The 22,700-nt window shown below is 32.6% G+C and overlaps 3 protein-coding genes across 6 annotated transcripts in view; all 3 read left to right on the top strand.

Annotated features, from left to right (window-relative positions):
* mamo (maternal gene required for meiosis) overlaps positions 1-12,961 on the top strand; it is a 32,274-nt gene extending 19,313 nt beyond the window's left edge. For 3 of the 4 annotated variants that reach the window (XM_089699792.1, XM_089699793.1, XM_089699794.1), the window contains exons 3-7: positions 623-810; positions 1,205-1,802; positions 2,545-2,735; positions 3,050-3,139; positions 10,247-12,961. In XM_089699792.1, the coding sequence (XP_089555918.1) occupies positions 623-810; positions 1,205-1,802; positions 2,545-2,735; positions 3,050-3,139; positions 10,247-11,410 (2,231 nt within the window). In that variant the 3' untranslated portion in view covers positions 11,411-12,961. Of the gene's footprint in view, positions 1-622; positions 811-1,204; positions 1,803-2,544; positions 2,736-3,049; positions 3,140-4,183; positions 4,614-4,690; positions 10,114-10,246 lie in introns of those variants that run through there. The other variant, XM_089699795.1, reaches the window with a different exon arrangement.
* Positions 1-22,700, top strand: part of LOC149485034 (uncharacterized) — a 234,126-nt gene that overhangs the window by 146,352 nt on the left and 65,074 nt on the right. The window lies entirely within an intron of this gene.
* LOC149485036 (acetylcholinesterase-like) overlaps positions 19,209-22,700 on the top strand; it is a 38,468-nt gene continuing 34,976 nt past the window's right edge. Inside the window, exon 1 of the mRNA XM_089699737.1 lies at positions 19,209-19,361. The gene's annotated coding sequence lies outside the window, so the exon portion shown is untranslated. The remainder of the gene's footprint in view (positions 19,362-22,700) is intronic.

Genomic DNA, 22,700 nt, shown 5'->3' with positions numbered 1-22,700 from the left:
TCGTATTGTAATTTGTTTTTGTAAAAGAAGACAATCGACGCTATACAATAATAATATAACATTACGAACTAAGTATCAATGCAAGCAAAAATGCTAAAAATATATTCCTTTCGAAAGCAGTGGAAGTTGCGTGGGTCAGTGAGTTTGATAAGGAAATTTTTAATGTCATAAGTTAGAGAGCCACCAGACGGTGCTTCAGACGATATGTAAATCTTTATGATTTATGTATTTTGATACTGGTCATAATTTACTATTCATTATCACGTACGGGAGCATTTGAATGTTAGACATCCAAATCTGCTTCCTCATTTCAATTTATTGTTAAATATTAAATTCAAATACCTATCGTTTATCATAGATTAAGTTGTCACTTTAGTGAATACCTATGTGAATTAAGTTGGTTAACGCTTACCTATGCGTTACGCTATCTATTCTTTGCATTTAAATGAGCTAGGAGACTTGTGTTCTCTGTTCAAATAGCCTTCAGCTAATCGTCATCTTTATTTACTTTACGTATTTTTCGATGTTCATTTACTACATATAATTGTTGGACTCCTGTCTCCTAATATGAAGCTACACATTTTAAACACTCACCAATTCATATACCTAAAATTCCAGGTAGTACTTTCCGCGTGTTCGTCGTACTTCCGATCGCTGTTCGTGGACCACCCTTCGCGCCACCCCATAGTGATCCTGAAGGACGTAGGCTTGGAGGAGCTCCGAACACTAGTCGACTTCATGTATAAGGGCGAGGTCAACGTCCAGTACTGCCAACTCCCCGCTCTCCTTAAAACTGCTGAGAGCCTTCAGGTTAATGTTATTTATTTTGTTTGATGTTATTTTCTATTCAATCAATGTATACTTTTACACAGTGAACGTTGCGTTTAATGAAATGTATAACTTATATTACAGTTACATCATGCACTTAATATTACGTTACTAGAAAATCCTTTCCTATGAAATTAGGTGGCAATCAAAAACTTTTCAAAAACAAGATGAAATGTAATATCTACAAGTCCATCGTTAGATCCTGTTTCTTAATTTGTGTTTATCGCATAGGTGGTATACTTAGTATACTCAAAAAAAATTCATGATGAATTTACACATGAAGATGAAACAAGTAGCTATACATAATATAAGACTTTATACTATTTATTTATATGAGCATTCTGTTTAATATATTTTATTGTATTTTATTTTATAGGTAAAAGGATTAGCTGAGATGACTACATTAAGTGCGGCAGGCGTTGACACAAGGAATGTTTCTGAACCGATGGAGGAGTGTCAAGCCCAAAACTCAAGTGAATCCGCAGAACCCATAGAAAGATTACACGAGAGAGAATCTCGTGATAAAGATGATAGGCATGACGTAAAGGAAACCAGAGAGAGGGAGAACAAAGATATTAGAGAAACCATCAGAGACACGCGCGATTCAAGGGACATACGGGAATCAAGAGATAGGGACCGTGATATAAGAGAACCCCGCGACTTAATACGAGAAAGAGAACCCCGCGAACTGAGAGATGTGCGGGACCATAGAGAATTACGGGACACCAGAGAGCCCAGGGACCTGAGGGATCTCAGAGATCTACGCGACACCCGCGATGCCCCTGAAACATCGCCGCCGAGGATATCACCTTTGCTTTCTGTACGAAGGTTTCGGCAAGAATCGTCGTTAGAGACTTCTACACCCACGCATCCTCCCATACCAAAAGATGAACCACCTGATGAACCTATGCGGCCTCTGTCGCCTGAAGACGACACAGTGTCCATAAGATCTAATGGTGCTAATGATAATATTGGTGAGATTATTACTCTTTGCAAAATAATCTATTATTATTAAATTATTGAAAAAAAAATATCTCAATATCGATAAATACCTACAATTGAGTGCGTTCCCATTTATTTCGTATTTTACAGGTGCAAGAGTTCGTAATAATAATTATTATAATAAGTTGATATTAATTATGCAACTCTAAATTATTATAAAATTGTTATTAGAATACCAAAACTTTACGTCATAGTTAAAATACAACTTTGATTTATGTAACTACGTACCTTATACCTATTGGCATACATTTATTTACTTTATTACTTGACTTCATAGTCTCTATCTTCCTAAAATTTATTTGACTATTACCTTACTTAAAAAAAAAAAACTTTTATTAGTACAAAACAAAACGAAAAATAATATAAAAAGTATATATTTTATACGCTGTGCAAATTATATGCCAAAATATTTTTTAACTATATCGTTTACGAAAATGTCAACATGACCGATGACAGACAGCTATTGATAATTGAGCTTTTGCAAACAGAGATTTTCAATTTTTCATTTCTTTCATTTTGTAGAAATACATATTCCAAAATGATCGACCTATTTAAAAATAACATTACAAACAGTTCTAGTGTTTATACAATAATGTGGCGTAAAGAAAAAAACAAAGTTAAAATACTCACCAAAATTAAGGTATAGCAAGTACGTTTTAGCTAGTTTTGTATGCCCGATGATTGTATTACTAACGTTGCAATGTATTCTTACAGGCATCAACATGACGATAAACAGCCACAGCGGCCTTGGCCCGCGATATTCTCCAGTGGAGCAAAGACTGAGTGTGCTGAACGCACTACCACACCCGGGCCTGCCGATACACTCGCATCCTTCTCTGCCGAGCCCTAGAAACGAACCGATTGCAGGACCATCTGGATTACCCCCTGTTCAACAAGTACCTTTGGTAAGAAACTTATCTTTAAACATTTACTTACATGGAAAGTTGTTATCTTAATAAGTTGACATTTATGTTTTTAATTCATTTTGTTTCTATTGAAATTTATAAACTTAATATTTAACTTTAAATTCAAATGCTATAGGAATTTAGCTCCTTATCAGTGAAAACACACCCGATATCTAATAAATGCTATCAAAAACATTTATTAATTTCACCGTTGATGCAACATTCGAATTTGTGGGGTTTTGTTTATGTCAAAAAACTGTAGCTAAACAGCTAGGAAATTGGTAATATATTTTTATCTAACACTTATTTTTCAGTCATTAAAGAAAGAAACTGATTGGGACAGAAGCAATGAGGATAAAGGTGGCGGAGAAACATCTTCTGAATATCGACTGCAACACGAATCGGTATGTACTGTGAATGTTTTCAAATCTTAGATACAAAGCCTATGTTTCTTTAAATTCAGCTTAGTTATTCATTTAATATATATGTTGTATATACGTATGGCCATGTATCTAATGATATTGATTGTTGTAGTAGAATATGTATATAGATTTATCAGTAAGCTATTGGCTTTTTCTGTCCTTACTAATTTGTGATTTTCATACCTAGCCCTACTGTATATAATGTCAAGAAAGCCAAGGCAATTTCAAGCGTAGTTTTGATGGAGTATTTAGAATGTTTATGCATGTATACAAAGCCCAAAATTCATTTGTGTATTTGTAATGAGTTGCAATATTATTATTTCTGTGACACAATTTATTCCGATTCCATTATATTCATTGAAAAATTATCAAATTGACATTTCTAAAGCTAGTTTGCAGTTACTGTGTTAATAAGTAATAATTGTTTACGAAAAAGTGGTTAAAACTCCTTGTTGTATTTTCGTTATGATTTTGTCTATGGTTGATTGCGCTATTAAACCGCTGCTGAGACTAGACAGTAGTAACCATAGATATTACCGAATTTAGTAAGAAATGTCGCAAACAACATTGAATAGTTTTGTAGATGTTGTTTTGATATTTAATTGCATGCTTGTTACTGTGCTGCGCTATTTAACATCGAGTACTATGCCTTGCTGTCAAGAAGTTGACCTTCATTTTGTTGGCCATCATTTTTTTTATATCCATTCATTTTGTTTGATATATATATTTTGGGCAATTTTTTTTATTTAAATTTGGCCATATAATTGCATATCGTTTCTTGCGAATCCGATGCATACCGTACGCGAGCGCGTTGCTATACAACAAGGCATTACGCGTAGCCGGCTCCCGGGTTCACTCCTGCACATTTTTGGGCAAAAATGAGCGTCAACTTCTTATTTAGATAGTGAAATAAAATAAAGAGACTGCATCTCGATTTAGAATGTAGTGGTAGAGATATTGCACATATTTTGGTCCATGCAGATCGAAACAAGAGAAAAGAAGTTGATGTTCTTTTTGTGGTTGCAGGAGTATGAAGGGCCCGGTAGGGGGAGAATTGACGAGGGAGAGAGGGCTTATCCGTGCATACATTGCGGCGCGGCGTTCCCCCACCAGAGCAAACTGACCAGGCACATTCTGACCACGCACACGCTCGATACGTTGAAATACCGGGACGCTATCATGGGCCGGCCGCTCGGCTTGCCCATCATAGGGCAGTTTAGTGAACCGACTTACTTGAGCATGCCTACGGAAGAATCACCCATTGACCTGGATATTGGCCCTGTGGAACCCGGAAACGTCGTATTGTGCAAGTTCTGTGGAAAGAGTTTTCCGGACGTATCGTCGCTCATAGCGCACCTCCCCGTGCACACTGGCGACCGACCGTTCAAATGTGAATTTTGTGGCAAGGCGTTTAAATTAAGGCATCATATGAAGGACCACTGTCGAGTTCACACAGGTTGGTGGAAGTTCTCTTGTGTGCGTTTATGTGATTTGTAGACGTATGGATGTCTTTATTTTCGATGTTTATTTTAGGCGAGCGGCCGTTCCGGTGCGTTCTGTGCGGCAAAACGTTTTCGCGGTCTACGATATTGAAGGCGCACGAGAAGACCCACTACCCGAAGTATGCTCGGAAGTTCTTATCGCCGAGCCCGGTAGACACGGAGGAGGAGAGTCCACATCAATGAGTATTAGATTATCATAGTGTGCAAATATTTTAGTCAATGTATATCGGTGAGGAGACTAGTGAAAGTTGGAAACAAAATGGAGGACAATATATTGTTATTAAATAAGAATGTGATTTAAACGCCGCAACTGTGATCTGAATGATATAAATAATATTTGATATTACACTTATAGGTAAAATTGACACAAATTAATTTTTCCGTTCTTCGAGTAAAATTCTCTTAAATTTTTTAGTTCGCTTTATAGATATTTTAACCATTAGGTGCTTTCTTTACGCCTTATCTAGTAACTGGTAACTGATTTACAGTCCCTTAGATGGCATAGCCAAAGTTAGGTAGTAAAGTAATAATTTAACATAAAGTGAAACTATATAATATTTGCTAATTTCGCATGGTTTGCTTGTTTTAAATGAAGACCTTAACCTTTTCAGGTTGTTCCGTTGTTATTTGAATTAAATCAATAGGGACTTACGTAATATTCGTTACGATCGTTAGTTTTAACCAGATTTTTTTTAACCAAATTAAAGATTGATTGCGAGTGCTTTAAATATAATTAGAAATATACAGTAAATCGCACTCGCTATAGTTTGTATAGATAAATTGGATGGATTTGAGAATTATAAATATTTCTATGTCTTTCGAAATCGACGCACACTCCCCAGAGGTAATTCAAAAGCAATACTAAGACATATAAATGTAAATATATTACGATATATATAGTTTGATACATATAATCCGTTTTTTAGGGAATTTATTACTATTGATAGGGTACGAAAGCTTCAGTAGTATAAACGGGGGAGAGTTGTGGATGTGTGATCTTGGAATCAAAGCTTTAAGCACCGTTTCAGTTGAACCCAACGCTATGCCTTTTGCACCGTAGTCCCCTCTGTTCCGTTCGTTGTGTTTCCGTTCGCGTCCACTGCAAGAGGCATGGCGGCTATGGAGATACTTAATTCTATTTTCATACAGGATAATCGAGTTTAATCATTATTTTTGTAGAATGTTTCAAATGCTCTAGATAGTTAACGGTTTGCGGTATACAGAACGTTGTACGCATAGACACGCGCATAAATGGAATCAAACAAGCATTTGAAACTCTTCAAACAATAGCTGTGTTCATGGAAATAAACAGAGTCTAATACAGGGATATTTTATGTATTATATTCGTTTCATAATATGTAAATACCAGATTTATTTTTTGCACAAACCATAGACATAACATATTGTTCTTTATCGCTCCTGTCTGATGCTCCTGTTATCTGATTTTATAAAATACTTTTATTGGAACCACTATTATACATTTCACATTATATACTACTTACTAAAGCTTTGATTTGATATGTGTAATTGTTCTGTGTCCATTGATTACGACAATATGTCAATTAGCTGAAATACTTACTGAAATGGTGTGGTGTTGAACATAGTGTCTATATATTTGTAGTGTCTTTTTACAACCTTAACAATACGTAAAGTATATAACTGTTAAAAATCGGTTGTCTTCAAAATAAATATTTGTACCGATAAATATGTAACTATTATTATTGATTGTGTTAACTCGTATTTTGTCTTCAGATATATTTGATTTTCACTTTCCGTGCAGACATAAAGTATTGTCTTCTATTGTCGTAATCAAAGAAGCGAATTTTGAGGTCGGAAATATTGTGACGAGAAATTGTTTTTCTTGCTTGCGGTACTCTAGTAAAACCCCATATAGAATGTAAAAAAACTGGATTTAACTAGTCGATAATTTTATCTGATCTTTTCATAAACTTTTGGTAGATTGGACATATCATTTTACACCTGTTTATAGAAGTAGAATTAGAATATGTTTTAAAATTAGAAATGAAAATGATATTAGGGTACTAAATTTTAAATTATTTATTCGTTTCGGATATATGTAGGCATTTTAATATTTTAGAATATAGAAAAAAATATATTGACGGCGTATAAAAGTATTATGATTTAGGAAAAGATCTGTGATATATTAAAGTAGGAAAGGAAAACCAGAAAGTATCAAAATTTGAGCTCAGAATTGAGATACCGGCTAATTAAATGCGGATCTAAAAACCAATACTTTAAGTTTTTGACAATTTTATAAAACAATTGAAGTTTTCATTAATGAAAAACTGAGGCTTATTTTTCGTTTATTTGGTTGCCTCTTTATAGAAATTGTCTCCTGCAAATCTTAGTGTTATACGCCATACCATAGTGGCAACTTCAGATCTCATTTTACAATTTAAGAACTTTGAAAACATAATTAGAGATTAAGGCATTTATGACGAAATATCCATCACCCTAATAAAGTTGACATACTTTGATGCCCGTAGTACTTACAAAACGTCAAAGGCTTAACATTCCTATGCGTGCCTCGGGTTTGCTTCGTTGGGGATTTTGCAAAGGGGCGTAGATATAATTTTAGTTATGATAAAATATCGAGTAACTTTAAATATTTCAGTTTGCCTAGAGTACCGTAAGTATCCAGTCGATGATGTAATTTTAATTTGGTTGGAAATGAATAAGGAAAGATGAAAATGTCGCTAACGGTAGTGTCGTAGGAAGCTCTTCCAATTGCACACGGTAAGGTTAAATTAAGATATACATAGATCTGCGCAGTTTCTGTAAAATACTGATTGTCAGAAGCGAAGAGTTTGTTTATGTAGTTGACGAGATAGGAATTCGTTGACATTGAAAATGTTGGCCACATAAGCATTCCATTAAATGAATAAGTGCTAAAATTTACTTTTGCTCGAGTTATTGCACTCAAAAGCCTTAGATTGTTCGATAAATAGCTTGCATTGGATTATAAAAGTAAAGCACCAGTAAATTTTAACACTTGTGTTTACCTTTTGTTTGTGTAGAAGCGTTTAGGTATGAATCATTTCTTACCTTTCTTCGTAATACTTAAGAGTTTAAAGCTATTCGATATAGTGATTTTCATTTGGATTGCTAATTAAATTGCACATTTGAAAGCTTTTTAATTTAGGGTTAGAGATTGGTAGATGCGCTACTTCCCGGAGTTATAGGTCTTGGCTTGTCACGAGTCCACTTGTTTATATATTTATATATCACATATCTATTAATAATATTCTCAATTGTTACTTTTTTTCAATTATTGTTGAAAACTTTCTAATAAGATTTATATACATTGTACATACATCGATATTCTCTACGTTACATGAATACGTGTATCTCATAAAACCTATGTGTTGACTCGTGAAAAGCCACTGGAAGATCGAAATGGTCGTATAAACGTAACTTATATAATATAATATTTATTAAAATTACACTCCAATGTTGCGATTTGAAAAGCTGCACTGTTATTTTTTTCAGAGTCAAATGTTACCAAACAAAGTAATATAATATAACCTTAATTAATGTTCCTCTTCTTATTTTAAGAAAGATTGAATATTTACAATTTACAAACTAATTATAGCAATAAATATGAGAATATGACACTTTGTATGTGTTTATATCAAGATAGTTTTTATGATAGATTGCAGTTTAGAGTACTATTTTGTTTCCTGACAGAGGCACTATTTATTAAAGAATAGTAATATTGTTATGATTATATTTCTATGTGCTGGTGTGTAAATAGCGCAGCAGTGTTTGTTAAAGAGTGGTATTTACCGTGCATACAAATAGTTATACATCCCTAAGTGCAGTTATTCAAATTTTAACATTTCCCCGATAGCCTCCTTTCGCAGGCTCACACGCATCTAGCACAAGTAACATTAATTACTGTAATAAATATTTATAAAAAGTATAGTCGTAGTTATTTTTAAAGTGCCCAATGCGTATAAGAAAGTCTTGCACAGAATATTGTCATAACTCGTAACGTTTATATCGATACAATATTAGATTCGTTTTATAACAATTGTGACCACAGTTTTATATTTAGAGTGCCTCTTGCCTATATAAGACTTATATAAAGGCTGCGAATCACGGAATATAGTTTATGTAGGAATGAACCTTAGACAAAATGTACAAATTTTATGGTGAAAATTGTAAGTTGCGGTATGATATGCAACTTGCATGGAGGATGAATACCATCTCGATTGAGCGAACTATTTGAAGTGGGCATGAGATTCTGAAGAACACCTCCGTAGATAGCGCATTCCAATCTTATTACCTTTGTTAAATTTAAGTGAATTCATTACCTGTCTGATTTTTAACGACCAACTAGGACAATAGTTTGTTTTGTATATAATTTTAGATGTTGCTGCGTTAAACCACTAAAGTGGTACAAATTTTTTGGTTAGTTGTGAGTAACTAATAATTTTAAGTGGCATACCTAAATATAGAACTTATATTGCAATTTTTCTAAGTTCCTGTAGTTGTATTAATTATTGTATATTGGTACAATTTGTTTTATTAATAATAGTTTGTTTATTCTTATTAATTTATTTAGATTTAATGATTTATGACTATGTTTTAGTTTTTGCCATAATATACAGCTATACTAAATTCAAGATACTCTTCGAAGCCCTAATATTTATTAGTTTGGTAAGTTAGACGTTTCCATTGTTTAATGTTTGCACCGATTTCGTTGGAATAAAACTAGAAAAGTCGAAATTTTGTAAGTGCACACGAATAATAACGATGAAGAGAATGAAAACCATGTATAGATGTTTTAAATGCAAGATTTTTTTTCAATCGCTATAGAATTTGGGATATTATTGGAACACTTTCTTTTTAAATATTTTTGTTAATACAATAAATAGTTATGTATCAACCTTCAATGTTTTTGCCTAATCTAACTTTGTGACAAAAAAACGTACTCGTAAATTTTTACGTATACTATTAGGGCAAAGAATTTTCTGTTTGAAATCTATTTTATTAAAATATTCAGTTATCCTCCATACAGTACATGTTGTATATTATTTTTAAAATATTCAGCACAAGTTCAAATAATTATAAGTCCATTTAGTTTTTATAGCGTCAAATTATTGTTGCTTCATGATAGATAAATCTATGGCATATTTTCCTTAAGCTGTTTCATTTAACGATCATTGTTGATGTTTTAGATTAGATAAATCTGTTTTGCCTTAACATTTTTAATTAATAGTTCATATGTTGTATCAGAGAATAGTATGGTTTTGTTGAAATCTAACAAAATATCGGAACCGTCAAGGATTGTAATGTGTAACGTTCTGTCAATTCTGCAACAGTACACATAGACCCATCACTGTTGATCATTGTAACTTTTGAAACAAATATAAGCATATCATAGCTGTAAAAATACAATTTTGACAAATAAAAGCTCTACAATCATTACATAACAATGGTTTTATTTGTATCTTATAGTTCCCTCACTTAGAAATAGGTACGTAAATTGTATTGATTTAATGTAACATTGCATCTTGTAAGTGATGTGTCGTATAGTTAATATGCGATTGTTTTATTTCAGATGTGTTTAGATATGTCATGTGGGTCGGCGAGCATCCCTAGTCCCATTCCACCTCGAAGCCCGACCGCTCTGCCGCTGTGGTCCCCACTGCTGGCTCTCCAAGCTTGTCGAATTCGCAGATATCTCAGTGACGATTGCATGACTTACCAAAACCGACACTTGTTGCACTCCGAGAGACGCCGCTGCGGAGTGTGCCTCGCTTCATTCCCATCTACATGGCTACTTGAACGTCATGCGGCCCTCCAGCACGCTTCTCAGTCTGCGTGCGAAGATAAGCCGTTCGTCTGTGAACAATGTGGACAGAGTTACAGGTATCGATCCGCCTACGTTAAGCATCGAGAACAAAACCACAGGGCACGCCTGCCAGCCGACAAGCTGTTTACGTGCGACGTGTGCGGTATGCAATTTCGCTATTTGAAATCTTTCAAAAAGCATCGTCTCAACCATACTTTGGAAAGACTGCATACGAAGAACACTGATCCTCCTGAAGGAATGGAACCGGTCTCCAGTACAAACGAAGTCCTAATAGGCCAATGTGGTGAGATGGATCTTTCTCTCAAAAAGAGGAACAGAGTTGAAGCAACTAGATCTCCGCCTATTGAAATTATCGGCGACGCAGAACAAGACAGCACGGTGGATTCGAACGGACCGACCGATTCAATCGTAACAGTGGATGATTCGACCGACTGTAGAAATTCCAGCGCTGAAAGTGAAACTAGACGGGAGGAAGACGCCGTTCCCGGGGAAAGAAAACGCGTTCCCGTGTCGTTCGCTAGCGTTAGCTCAATCGCTGACAGCTCTGAAAGCGAATCCAGGGGCGACAGTTCGAAACACGAAACTTCTAGTTCACATTCCGGAATACTGGGCTTCTTGCAAAACGACGATAAACAACGAGACAGAGAGAGGCGGTTCGCGTGCCCGTTCTGCGGGAAATGTGTGAGGTCAAAGGAGAATCTGAAATTGCACGTTCGTAAGCATACAGGGGAGCGTCCGTTCGTGTGCCTGTTCTGCGGGCGGGCGTTCGGGGGCAAGAGCGACCTGACGCGGCACTTGCGCATCCACACGGGCGAGCGGCCCTACCACTGCGAGGCGTGCGGGAAATGTTTCGCACGGGCCGACTACCTCTCCAAGCATCTCACCACGCACGTTCACAATGCACGTTGATTGACCGCGCCGTCCTTTTTTAATCTTTTCATACCTCTATAGTTAACGACCGAGTCATATTGTAACAGCAAATCGGAATATTTTTTAAAATGTTTTAACCTTCATAAGAATATATCTAAGCAGGTCTAATTAGATTTTACACTGTTTTTGGTTCGGAGTTGTATTTATAGTTTAATAGATAATTTTCGATATTTATTCTATACATTATAATAAAAGGGATGATATTTATGATAATTGCTAAGAAACTAAATATTTTATATTTTTTTGTTAACGTCACACTACACTATTGGAATGCAATAATATGGCTATTATTTCAGAGGCATTTTCTCTCACTTTGAAAATGTGTATATTTTTTTCGTTTAGAAAAGTTTTACAGTCGAAATTAAAAGAGCTGTTGATGTGAATGTAACGAGCAATCTTTAAATTGTGATGAATGAAATCTTGTCTTGGGGTCTAAAAGTCATGTTTTTAACAATATTTGGATTCTACGTTTATGCCATATTATATTGAATTATATGACTAGGATAAAATTCATTCCATTGAGGGAAGGTAGTAAAAAATGTAGTCGTGACGAATAGGTAAGTAGAAGAATGCAAAAGCTGTGATTCATACGATTAAGACCAGTCAACAAGTTTAAGAACATCGAAAAATGTTTAATCTAAGTAAATTAATAATAACGTTTTCATATTAATTATAATTCATTATAGATTTAGAAATCTCTCTGTGCCAAAATATGTACCTCATAAAAGTAAACAATCAAGTAGATAAAATAATTACCTATTTATTGCTTAAACACGTGGTTATATTCGTTTTACAGACAATATACAGCTAGGTTTTACGTGGCCTCCTGGTTCAATATTTTTGTTTCGATCTTTGTACGATTTTATAATTTCTAAGATTGTGCTCTGCCTAATTACACTTAAAAGTTTTTTATAATATATACAAAGTAGAACAGTCGATATTTGATTGCTCTTGCCACGTACCTAATGTAACAAAAAGGTGTCATATCTTTCTTTTTCTATTTTATAAAAATACTTGCCCGCAGACTTTAAATTATATCTACCTATACATAATATTTTAAGATTAAATACTTACTGCCAATATTGTGATATTCTTTATACGTATGTACACTGCAAGTTGTTTCCGTGGGTTTATATTTTTATATCATCGGGATATATTATTTGACAAATGGATTTCAAAGAATCATTTATTAATCTGTCAATTCATAATTAGGACTAAGGGAGATTTTGAATCAGTTATTTCTAATGATCTGTTTTAAAAAAATAACGTTATGGATATTATTATGTTGTTTAAACTGTTTTTGTGGTCTAAAGAATAAGCGAGTTTCTCTATTGAAATAAAGACTTATATGTATCGCGTCCCAAAATAAGTACATCCATAAGTATCTATAGACTGTCGAACTTTTTACCCATAATAAATAGATGAATATTCATCCATTAAATTATATAGGTACTTCACTGAAATCACACATTTTATTTAGATAAACAGAAAATGTGTCAAGTCCAACTATACAAGTCTATTTGACAGGACAATGTAACTATAGTCCTTTCCACCTAAGATGATTTCTGTGACACATCGATTTTTGACACGTGTAGAGATGTCGGTTACTGAAATCGTATCAATTGTTTCCGATAATCGATAATATTCTATATGGAAATGAAATCGATTTGAATAAAGTACCAAAATTAGTTTTTTCGGCATTTCGCCAACAATTAACTAAGGAAGCTTAGCAAACAACAGCAACAAAAAGTCAACAATAACAATTAGTAAAAATAACAGAATACCACGTAAAGTATCAATATAAAAATGCAACTTGTATACAAGGCTGACGTACTCGTACAGACGATTGACTCGATTGACAAACGATCACAAGATGGGCGCCGATTATATGATTTTCCAACTCTATGATTTTTCAACGATCCATTTCATGTACACGAATTGCGTAGGTATTATATTTTTGTGTTATTTTATTTTATTTTTCATTATATTAAACTAAACAATACTGTTTTTGATTTATAAGCTTAAGATGTTTCATTTTTATATTTTTGGTAATAATGCCGCCATAAAATAAAAATAATATGCACTAAAATTATTTTGACTTTTTAAACATAAAATACGTAATTCGGAACACGATGAAGTGTCACAGGAATCATCCTAAATGAAAAGGACTTTAGGTACCTACCTAATGTTTCTTTGAAAATGCATTTCAGATTGAAGAGTTGTTACACGCAGGTTCCAATTAAGAATAACAATTAAAACGACCACATTTTTCTATGATAGCATCTCATAATTACGCATTGTTTGCCGTTTTTCGAATTACAAGGCCAACTTAGTATAAAAACTGTCAATTACACGTTTATTATAATAGAGAGAGAGAACTATGTTACTTATAATAGAACATACACTATTATGCGGGCTAGTATTTTTAATATATTCATATAATTTGTGGAGGGATAAGCACCTTTACGTCAACCTCATTAAAGGCCTTGAATTAAATGATTATTCAATAAATATGTTAGGTTAGTTTAGTTAGTACTGAAATGTGTCGATGTTAAGTTATCATTTTGGTTTTTAATTAAGAATTGAAAACAATATTGTTAACTGAAATACCAATATCAAATTTGCCAGAGGGATATAATATTAAATAATTAGGTAGTCGAAAATATGGTGTAAACGAAAAGCAATACTCTGAATTATTATTTTTATGATGGAAATACTCGACGGAATATTTGTGTGGACTTTGGGAATAATTAAAAATAAAACGGACAGTCAACGTTATGAGTATCTTTCGGTACATTAGTAGTAAAATTACCCCTTGAAACGATGTCATCGAACGACGAAATTAGAAACATTTAAGAAGACATAAATTGTGTATATTATGTAGCTATTTGTTCCATTTCATATTAAAATTATTAAAGTAAGTATTCAAAATTGATGTTGACTGTTTTTATAATTATATCAGTGGTAGTTACTTGATGTTGTGGTGTAAATTAGTGTCTTATAATATTGTTGGTCGAAAATTACTCAAAGCTCGTTGTCATCTGATCGCTCATTGGCTGAATGGTGTGGAGGTACAAGTAAAATTGTAGCTTCTATAGACAAATGCGATTGAATAATTACCCATTCATTTTTAGAGTTACCAATTACTATGTACATCTTATACGGTATGCTACGGAAAAGAAAGGATTCGCACATTCTTGGTATGCATTATGGTGAACTCCTGCGTTTCATTATAACGCTAGTTTACCCAAGTTGCAAGGAAGATGTACTTAGATTAAGAAAAGGGTTTATTAAATTATCCTTTGAGTAGTTTTTGACCTTTACGTAGTATTTAATCGGTGTGGTCTTCTTTATATAAATTTATTCATGTATCTACTTTATGTAACTATGATGTTTTATTTTATAATCGGATTCTAAAGAATATTGAGCACGGCATGTTTTGTAAATAAGTGCTACCAGGTCAAATGTGATAAATTAGGATATAAGAGATGTATAATAATGGATTTATAAGTCCCTGTGTTTCACGGCGATATGAAAATCGTAACAATGAAATGACAAGACAACAACGCGGTTTTCGCTGGAAAATTCCCGTTCAATTAATTTCCTTGTTACGACGAAAATAGTTCGTGAAATGCGAGGCATATATTTCTTTTTTAATATTATTATAATGTAACGACATTGTCATTAAATCTCAGTTTGATTTCATCATCCCTGATGAGAACGTATCGTGATTCGTGACCACTTTTCACATTTTTATTGCTACATTGTTTATTGTAAATTTGTAATCTATTGGGCATTATGTTTTAATTAGTAAATATCTTATTTATTCAACATTGTAAATGTAAAAGTGCGGTTAGATTTGTCACTTTGTGTTTTTTTTTGTAAAGAAATTAACAGATTAGCCAACGCGAAGGGGTCATTCACATTGGTTGTATTTTTTTTATTTATTAAATGTGTTGCCAGTAAGAAGGTAGTCGTATATACTAAAGTATTATGACAGTTGATGGAGTTCACGCATACCTACGTGATAATTTTTGGACGTAATTATTTATTAGTTATTGCATATATCATAGTCAGCTTTATAAGTTTTTAAAAGCGTTCATTTTTTCCACATGTTGACATAAAACATTCAATAAGCGCACAGTTTTTAATCACGTCTCCGTCCGTACAGATTTTTCAATTATGATATCACTCAATTAATTCCTTGTTTTTTTCTTAATTTCATTTATTGGGTTGAGATTTTTATAATGACAATTTTGCATAAATTTTTTTGTAATTTTTGGGCTCGGAAACTAGAAAAGAGTTTTACGCGAGATAATGATTAAAATGCCTCTCTTTCAATTCACAGTGACACTTCTATGCTCCTTGTATTGTGGAATATTTGATATATTTTAATTTCTGAACGACAAAACGTATAATATGAAATACAGTGTTATCTACATTACCCCATTATATTGTAAGAATGTTTTAAAGGAAAGCGAAGGTTTGACAATTGTTATTATTGTGATATTACTATAAGTTGAGACCGTTAAATAGAAACTGAAGTCTCCGCGAAGATAGACAACAACGATTGAATCTAGACTGATTTTCGGGTAGAGGTGTAGGCCAGAAAGATCACAGGTAATAATTAATATACATAATGATTGATTTATTAAAAAGCCAAACGCAGTCTCAATAGTATTTTACATAAATCACTAAGAGAGTTTATTTAATTTTAAACGTAACTTATATCTACAGAAAGTTTTATATACCGATCTTAAATTATTTTTCAGATGTATTGATTTTTATACTTGTCCATATTATACAACGTGAATAGTGGTAAGTGTAGTTAACGTAGATGGGTCTATTAACCGCGTGGTGCTACAATGTGTAAAGATATGTGATAGATATTGTTCTTCAGAGACATTTTATTTATCGAAGCTTCCATAGATAATTGTGACACACCTAACATAATAATGACGTCAGCAATAATTTTGTTTAGGTTAATATTGTGCGTTTAAGACTATTTTTATTTTATAATGTACATATATAATGTTCAGTGCAATGCGGTGTAAGTCAGTCGTTTAGTTACTTCGAAAGGTTTAGTTTAAGTTGAAAAGTTGACCAAATACATTCGTCTGAGCAACAAAATCATATACATAGTCTGGCTTTGGAACTTGTGTAATTATCGATGTCGATATAAATTTGTAAATGTAACAATGGAGACTTGGCTAGGTAGTAAATATTTATTTGGATTTAATACGTTTTGATGGCTCATTGTATTTATTATTTGTTAACTTGTTTTACGGCTTTGTAGGAAAGGGATGTGAGTAGCCACGTTATCCAATAATAATTATAATTATTAATATTTATAACCATTGTAAAATTTTCTTAAAAGAAAGCATATTTTCATGTGAAGTTAGTGATAATCTCTTCAGTCCTCCAAGGTACTATGAGAGTTTGTTGACAAGGTTCGTTTTAACAATCATTTTTATACGAAAGTCCACCTTGACGCTGAAGAATCATATTTTACCAAATCGTTTCATTTTTGTTTTTCAATTGAATTTTATCCTTAGATTTATTACCTATTATTATGTTGTTAAACTTTTCTTAGTTTAGACTCGCCAAAAATGCATTTTTTTAAATCTTTTTAAAGTTTTATCACATTGAGTTCTGTCAGTAATGGGTGAACTTTCACTATTTTAACCAACTTATATAAACACATTGTTACATTATATGATATATTTTTTTTACTGGTATATTTCAGATAATTATTACTGTTAACCAAATAAGCCCGTTTTATAGTTTTAACGTGAAGTTATTAACTTTTTATATAGGTATTTTAAAGATTTTTATGTTAAGTACGTGAATCCATCTATACAATGAAACAGTCCATTAATAAAATCTCTTGTCCATTGTCCAAATAACGTAGGCATAGTTTCAAATTTTGTATGTGTTTAATTCACACCTAAATTAATATTGCTAATGTGTAACTTAATTTAAATATTGATGTGCAAAATTATAGTAAATGTCTTGGATCTCTAAAATTAAAAAAAAAGACAAAAACACTTTACGAAATTTCTAAATGTGACATAAATGTGTGTGTTGTAGTGTTATTAGGCGTAAAAATTACTATGAAATATGGTTACTCAATAATATGAGCGACTGTCGATTTGCTCATTTTGTGCGTTTTTGTATAACCATGATCTCATTAGCGGTAACCATATTTTCTAGTGTGTTATATAAATATTTGGCACTTTAAAAAAGGCACATTTTTCTTATTATTGTAATTGAAAAATGGTTTGAAAACGTGTTGAAATGGATTTGTTGAGTACATTAATTTCATAATGAAATATATTTGTTTCATTAATAGAAGTTCTTTTATTTACTCTTTCCCCTCATTTATGATTTAAGATTAAATTTAAGTCATATTAATGAAAGATATTTCGTGGTGTACCTACAAAATGCTTTAATCGTTGGCTTTAATGGATCAAAATTAGCTAATCATAATTTAAAAGTGAATTTTACCTAATCTCAATTGAAATCATCTGAATAATATAATCGGCTCTATTATCATCATAATCATAGCATGCGCAGATAAATTTTAAATCATTTCATTTCCTGCACGCTCGTCTAGTTTTGAACCCCCGACTTATGTATTTGAAGTCCGAGGCCATCACCACTGAGCCACCACTGCGCACGGCTATAATTACATATTGAGTCTCTTATTGAGTAGGTAAACTCACTACATAATATTATTTATGAGACTTCGTATGCATCGAAAAAGAGGTAACATTTATAAAACAATTAAATCAAGTGCGTAATCACACTCAATACTTATAATTAGAAACCTGTAAACCGTAATTTTGAAGGTCTTCAAGGCAATTATTATTTCATATAAAATTTAACGATGTTATGTAAGTGTTTAGACGGTAAGTATGTAGTTAAGATAAAATAATTTTGCGTTCAATTTTTCTTAATAAAAATTTTACGATGCTCTTCCTTTTGCTCTGCCTAACGATCATTAAGAAAACCCAATAGATATTATTGAAATTATTTATTGAAAATTATATATTTAAAATCAGTAGTAACTACGTCTTTTATATGAAGATACACTATTTAGAAAAAAATATTTCATGCTAATTTGCCTATGTATGCTATACATTACTGCTCTTGCTCGTACACGTAACGTATTACTTGGTATAATCGCTAAAGAACGCAGCAATGTATGACGTTTTACAATTTTTTCCACTTTGTGAGGGCCGTGTGAGGAAGGGGTCATCGCAATAGGGTGCCCGGGCACGCTACCTGTAGGGAGGAGTGATCATCTACGTATTGGGATACCAGTGCAATAAAAACCACAGATTTTACGGGGAAATTAAAAAAAAAAAGTTCTTATATTAGATGATTTTCTAGTTCAGTTAATATCATGTGATGTATTATTTTTTATCTCAATCCTTTCACTCGTGATAACTTAATCTAGAATCTAGATAGCTAGAAAGACGGCGACCAAGAAAATCGACCAAGAAAATTATTATTTAAAATGCTTTTATATGATTTTTTTAATGAAACATGTCGATTGTTATGTGTTGTTTTATTTTTTTAATTCAAATTTTATTTTTATTTTTCATATTAGTTATTTCCGTAGTTCAGATCGCTCCTGCATGATCATATTGTCCATGTGACACAATCATAATCGATGTATTCATACAAAAATTAATATTTTTTGGGTAAATTAAGATGTCATCTGGCAACCCCTGTCACCGTCCGCTAAATTCCCTTAGTCTGCTCAGAGACGCAGCTGAATCACATCGTGTCGGTTGTCCTGGGTGACTAGTTCACATAATATTCTTAAAACGCGAGTGTTGCAAGTGAATTACGATTTAAGTTTACCCCAGATTAAAGGTCATCCTGCAGGAGTTGTCCACCTGTTGTTTTTATATTTGGCACGGTATGTATTTATTTATTATAGATTTGTATACTTATGTCATATTTATTTGTTTATTTGATATGTAAATAAATATTGATAGAGCGGCACCAATGTCCTTATAGTATTTTTAAAATGGCTTTGCTCTATAAAATGTCATATTATTATCATCACAATTTGATTAAATAATATTTTGATAGAATAAAAGCTCCACTTGCATGCAAATTGCATTTTTTAGGAAAGTTTGTTATTTTGTTTAAAAAATATATTCTAATTAATTTATAGCGATATAACAAACAATTGACGATCAAATCCGTATAAAACATTGAAAAACAAATTCAAATGCAATCAGTTATCTGGATTGCGTCCGATAAAAGTCATTCACTTGTCACAAAATGCTATAAACAACTAGAAATAGTCATATTTTGTTTTCCAACGGCAATTGATATATCCTGCACAGTCGAGAGCAGCTATGGGGCGGCGGAAGCGTCGGATTCATTCAAATAATTCAATTAAATCTCGCAGTGAGCAGAGGGCAACCAGTTTCACAGCTGCAAATCAAAATAGGGACGCGATCTGTCAACGATATGAATATTTTCAAATATATTTTTTACACAAAATACAATTTTTAATCAGATTATAATTATATAGAGACGCCATTCGTGCGTAGAGATTATAATGATATATAAAATATGTCATTTGGAGTTTTAGCGTCTTGACTGTCAAATTGACATTACACGCATATCGGTCCACCATGTTTTTTATTGATCTGCGATTGAAATTGATATGTAGAGTTACTCTGAGTCGTTAGGGGTAGTATGGTTTTAGCTTTTACAATGAAAGTGAGGATCCTTCTAAAAGGATCAGCAACGCATTTATTTGTTCCATAATATATTAAAGACGCGTACACTTATAAGAAAAACAATATTCAAATGTCCAAGTAATATAGGTACAGTACTCGCGGCTCATCTCTACATTTCCGTTTTACTTAAAAAAATAGCAAACATTTTACCGTATTAATTTATCGACGTCCGTACAACCCTAGTCATTATGCAACTAATGACACTCCAATTCAAAGCGTCGCTCGGATAATTTTTTCATATTATAAATCATATTTCCTTAACGCCCTGTATATTTTCAATTCTGTAACATCATGTACTTCTCTTTCCCTATCCTACCTTCTCATCAAAACCCATTTACGAGTCGTATAACGTCATGAATGCTTAATAGTTACGTATTTGAGCTGTCAGTATCAGGTTATATACCAGTCTATGCTAATATAGTTTCTATAGTATCATTGAAAATTGAACATATAACATTTTTAAACTATAGTAGTTTTTTCACAGGAATTGAATAGTGATAATAATGCTATCATACATCGGGTGTATAACAATATTTCTCCTTTTTAATATGGTCCAATAAAGCATGCATAGGGATAACGTCTATAACGTCATGAGCAGACTGCAGCTGCTGTTATCCCACGACATATTAAAACTCTCTATATTGACTGCACGTTAGACGTATGTGTAGTGTTCCAAAAGAATTGCCTTTCCTTCTGCTGGTATAAATCTGGTACAGAATAGGTTCAAATATATGCAACAGAAGATTAAATTCGTAAAAAAAGGAAAAGAAAATGAAACAAAACTCTACCTAATAATATCTTAGTGGGACTAAAATTTGATTGCAATTATATTACAATGTTAAGCAGCTAGGTATATTTGTTTACAACTTAACCTTCACATTGCTCCAGAAGTTTTCATATAAATGAATAATAATATGTGATATCCTTCTTATTTCTTGATTAATCGTAGGACGAAGTAATTCGCTCAAATATGTGTAGCATGGACCCTCGGAATGAATGGAATGCATTTATTCCTTAATGGAATGTTAGAGTAAAATGTTTCCTTCATTATTGACTCTAATGTATTGGGATAATATAAATTGGTATGGGGATGTAGAGTAATAGAGCATATTATAGAGTATTGACTCTAATGTATTTCGATAATAGAAATTGTTATTGGGCCTGCTACATGTAGAGAAGTAGAGCATATCATAGAGCTGCTTATATAATTATCCCAAATGGATATAGGTTGTCCCTACATTTCTTGTACTTCTTGTTTTTCTATATTTTCAGCAACCGCTAATGATCTGTTGTCTGATCAGTACTAGGTTATATGAAAATTTATGGCTTATATCTGAAATGAGAATTATACTGTCCTGCAGTTTTATAAATTGCAGCTATGCATGAAAAATATGAAACACTTTCTGCCGGATAAACGATTTTAAAAATAAGTTAACTAGATTGTACGTTACAAACATTATTCGGGTAGAAAATGCAGGATTTATTATTTTGGACTCTTGCTTCGCCGTTCCATTTTTGTTTTTATTTGATGTTGCAATATACATTACATTAGGTATGGTACAATCGTAATCTATACTAATATTATAAAGAGGAAAAGTTTGTAATTATGTATGTATGTATGTATGGTTTTCACGCATAAACCTCTCAACCGATTTTGATGAAATTTGGCACAGACAATCTTTACAAACCCTGAGAAAGAACATAGGCTACCTTTTATTGCGAAATATGTACCACGGGCGAAGCCGGGGCGGACCGCTAGTGTTATATATAACAAAATACTTTATTTATTATATAAGATATTAAATTACATCTCATACATTACAAATGTTTAGTCATTTTATTAAGTCTCAAAAGCTTCTACTAAAAAAATGGCGGAATATTAAATATGATTTTAATCAAGTAATTCTTATGATTTCGTGACCTTTTCCACAATAATTATAATCTTAACGGGCAGTAATATGCTTGGTGAGAGCTATTGTTGAACATAATTAGGGTAATTTCTATCTTATTTTAGTCTTGACCACTTATCGCAAACAGGATTACTTTAATACGAAAATTAATTACTTATCTAAATATAATCAAACAACACACTTTCTTACAGAAAATGGCATCTCAAATATAACACAATAATCTTTTACGTTAACAAGCTCGACAAGACATCAAAATTAACTAATATTGAATCTACACTATTTTATTTTTAGACTTTATTATATTTTAAATATGTTGAATCCATACTAATATTATAAATGCGAAAGTAACTCTGTCTGTCTGTCTGTTACTCAATCACGCCTAAACTACTGAACCAATTTGCATGAAATTTGGTATGGAGATATTTTGATACCCGAGAAAGGACATAGGCTACCTTTTATTGCGAAACATGTACCACGGGCGAAGCCGGGGCGGACCGCTAGTATTATTATAAAATAAGAGAGAAACATTAATAATTACAATTGTTACTGATCAAGTAAGGATATGAAGACTGTGTAAACGTCTTATAAAAA

The sequence above is a fragment of the Colias philodice genome, chromosome 10 (genome assembly GCF_061535455.1).
Source record: "Colias philodice isolate Cphi_HAF_F1 chromosome 10, ilColPhil1 Martin Lab GWU primary, whole genome shotgun sequence".
Taxonomy (NCBI): Eukaryota; Metazoa; Arthropoda; class Insecta; order Lepidoptera; family Pieridae; genus Colias; species Colias philodice.
Note: the sequence above shows the minus strand (reverse complement) of the source record. Positions and strands in the feature narration are given on the sequence as shown.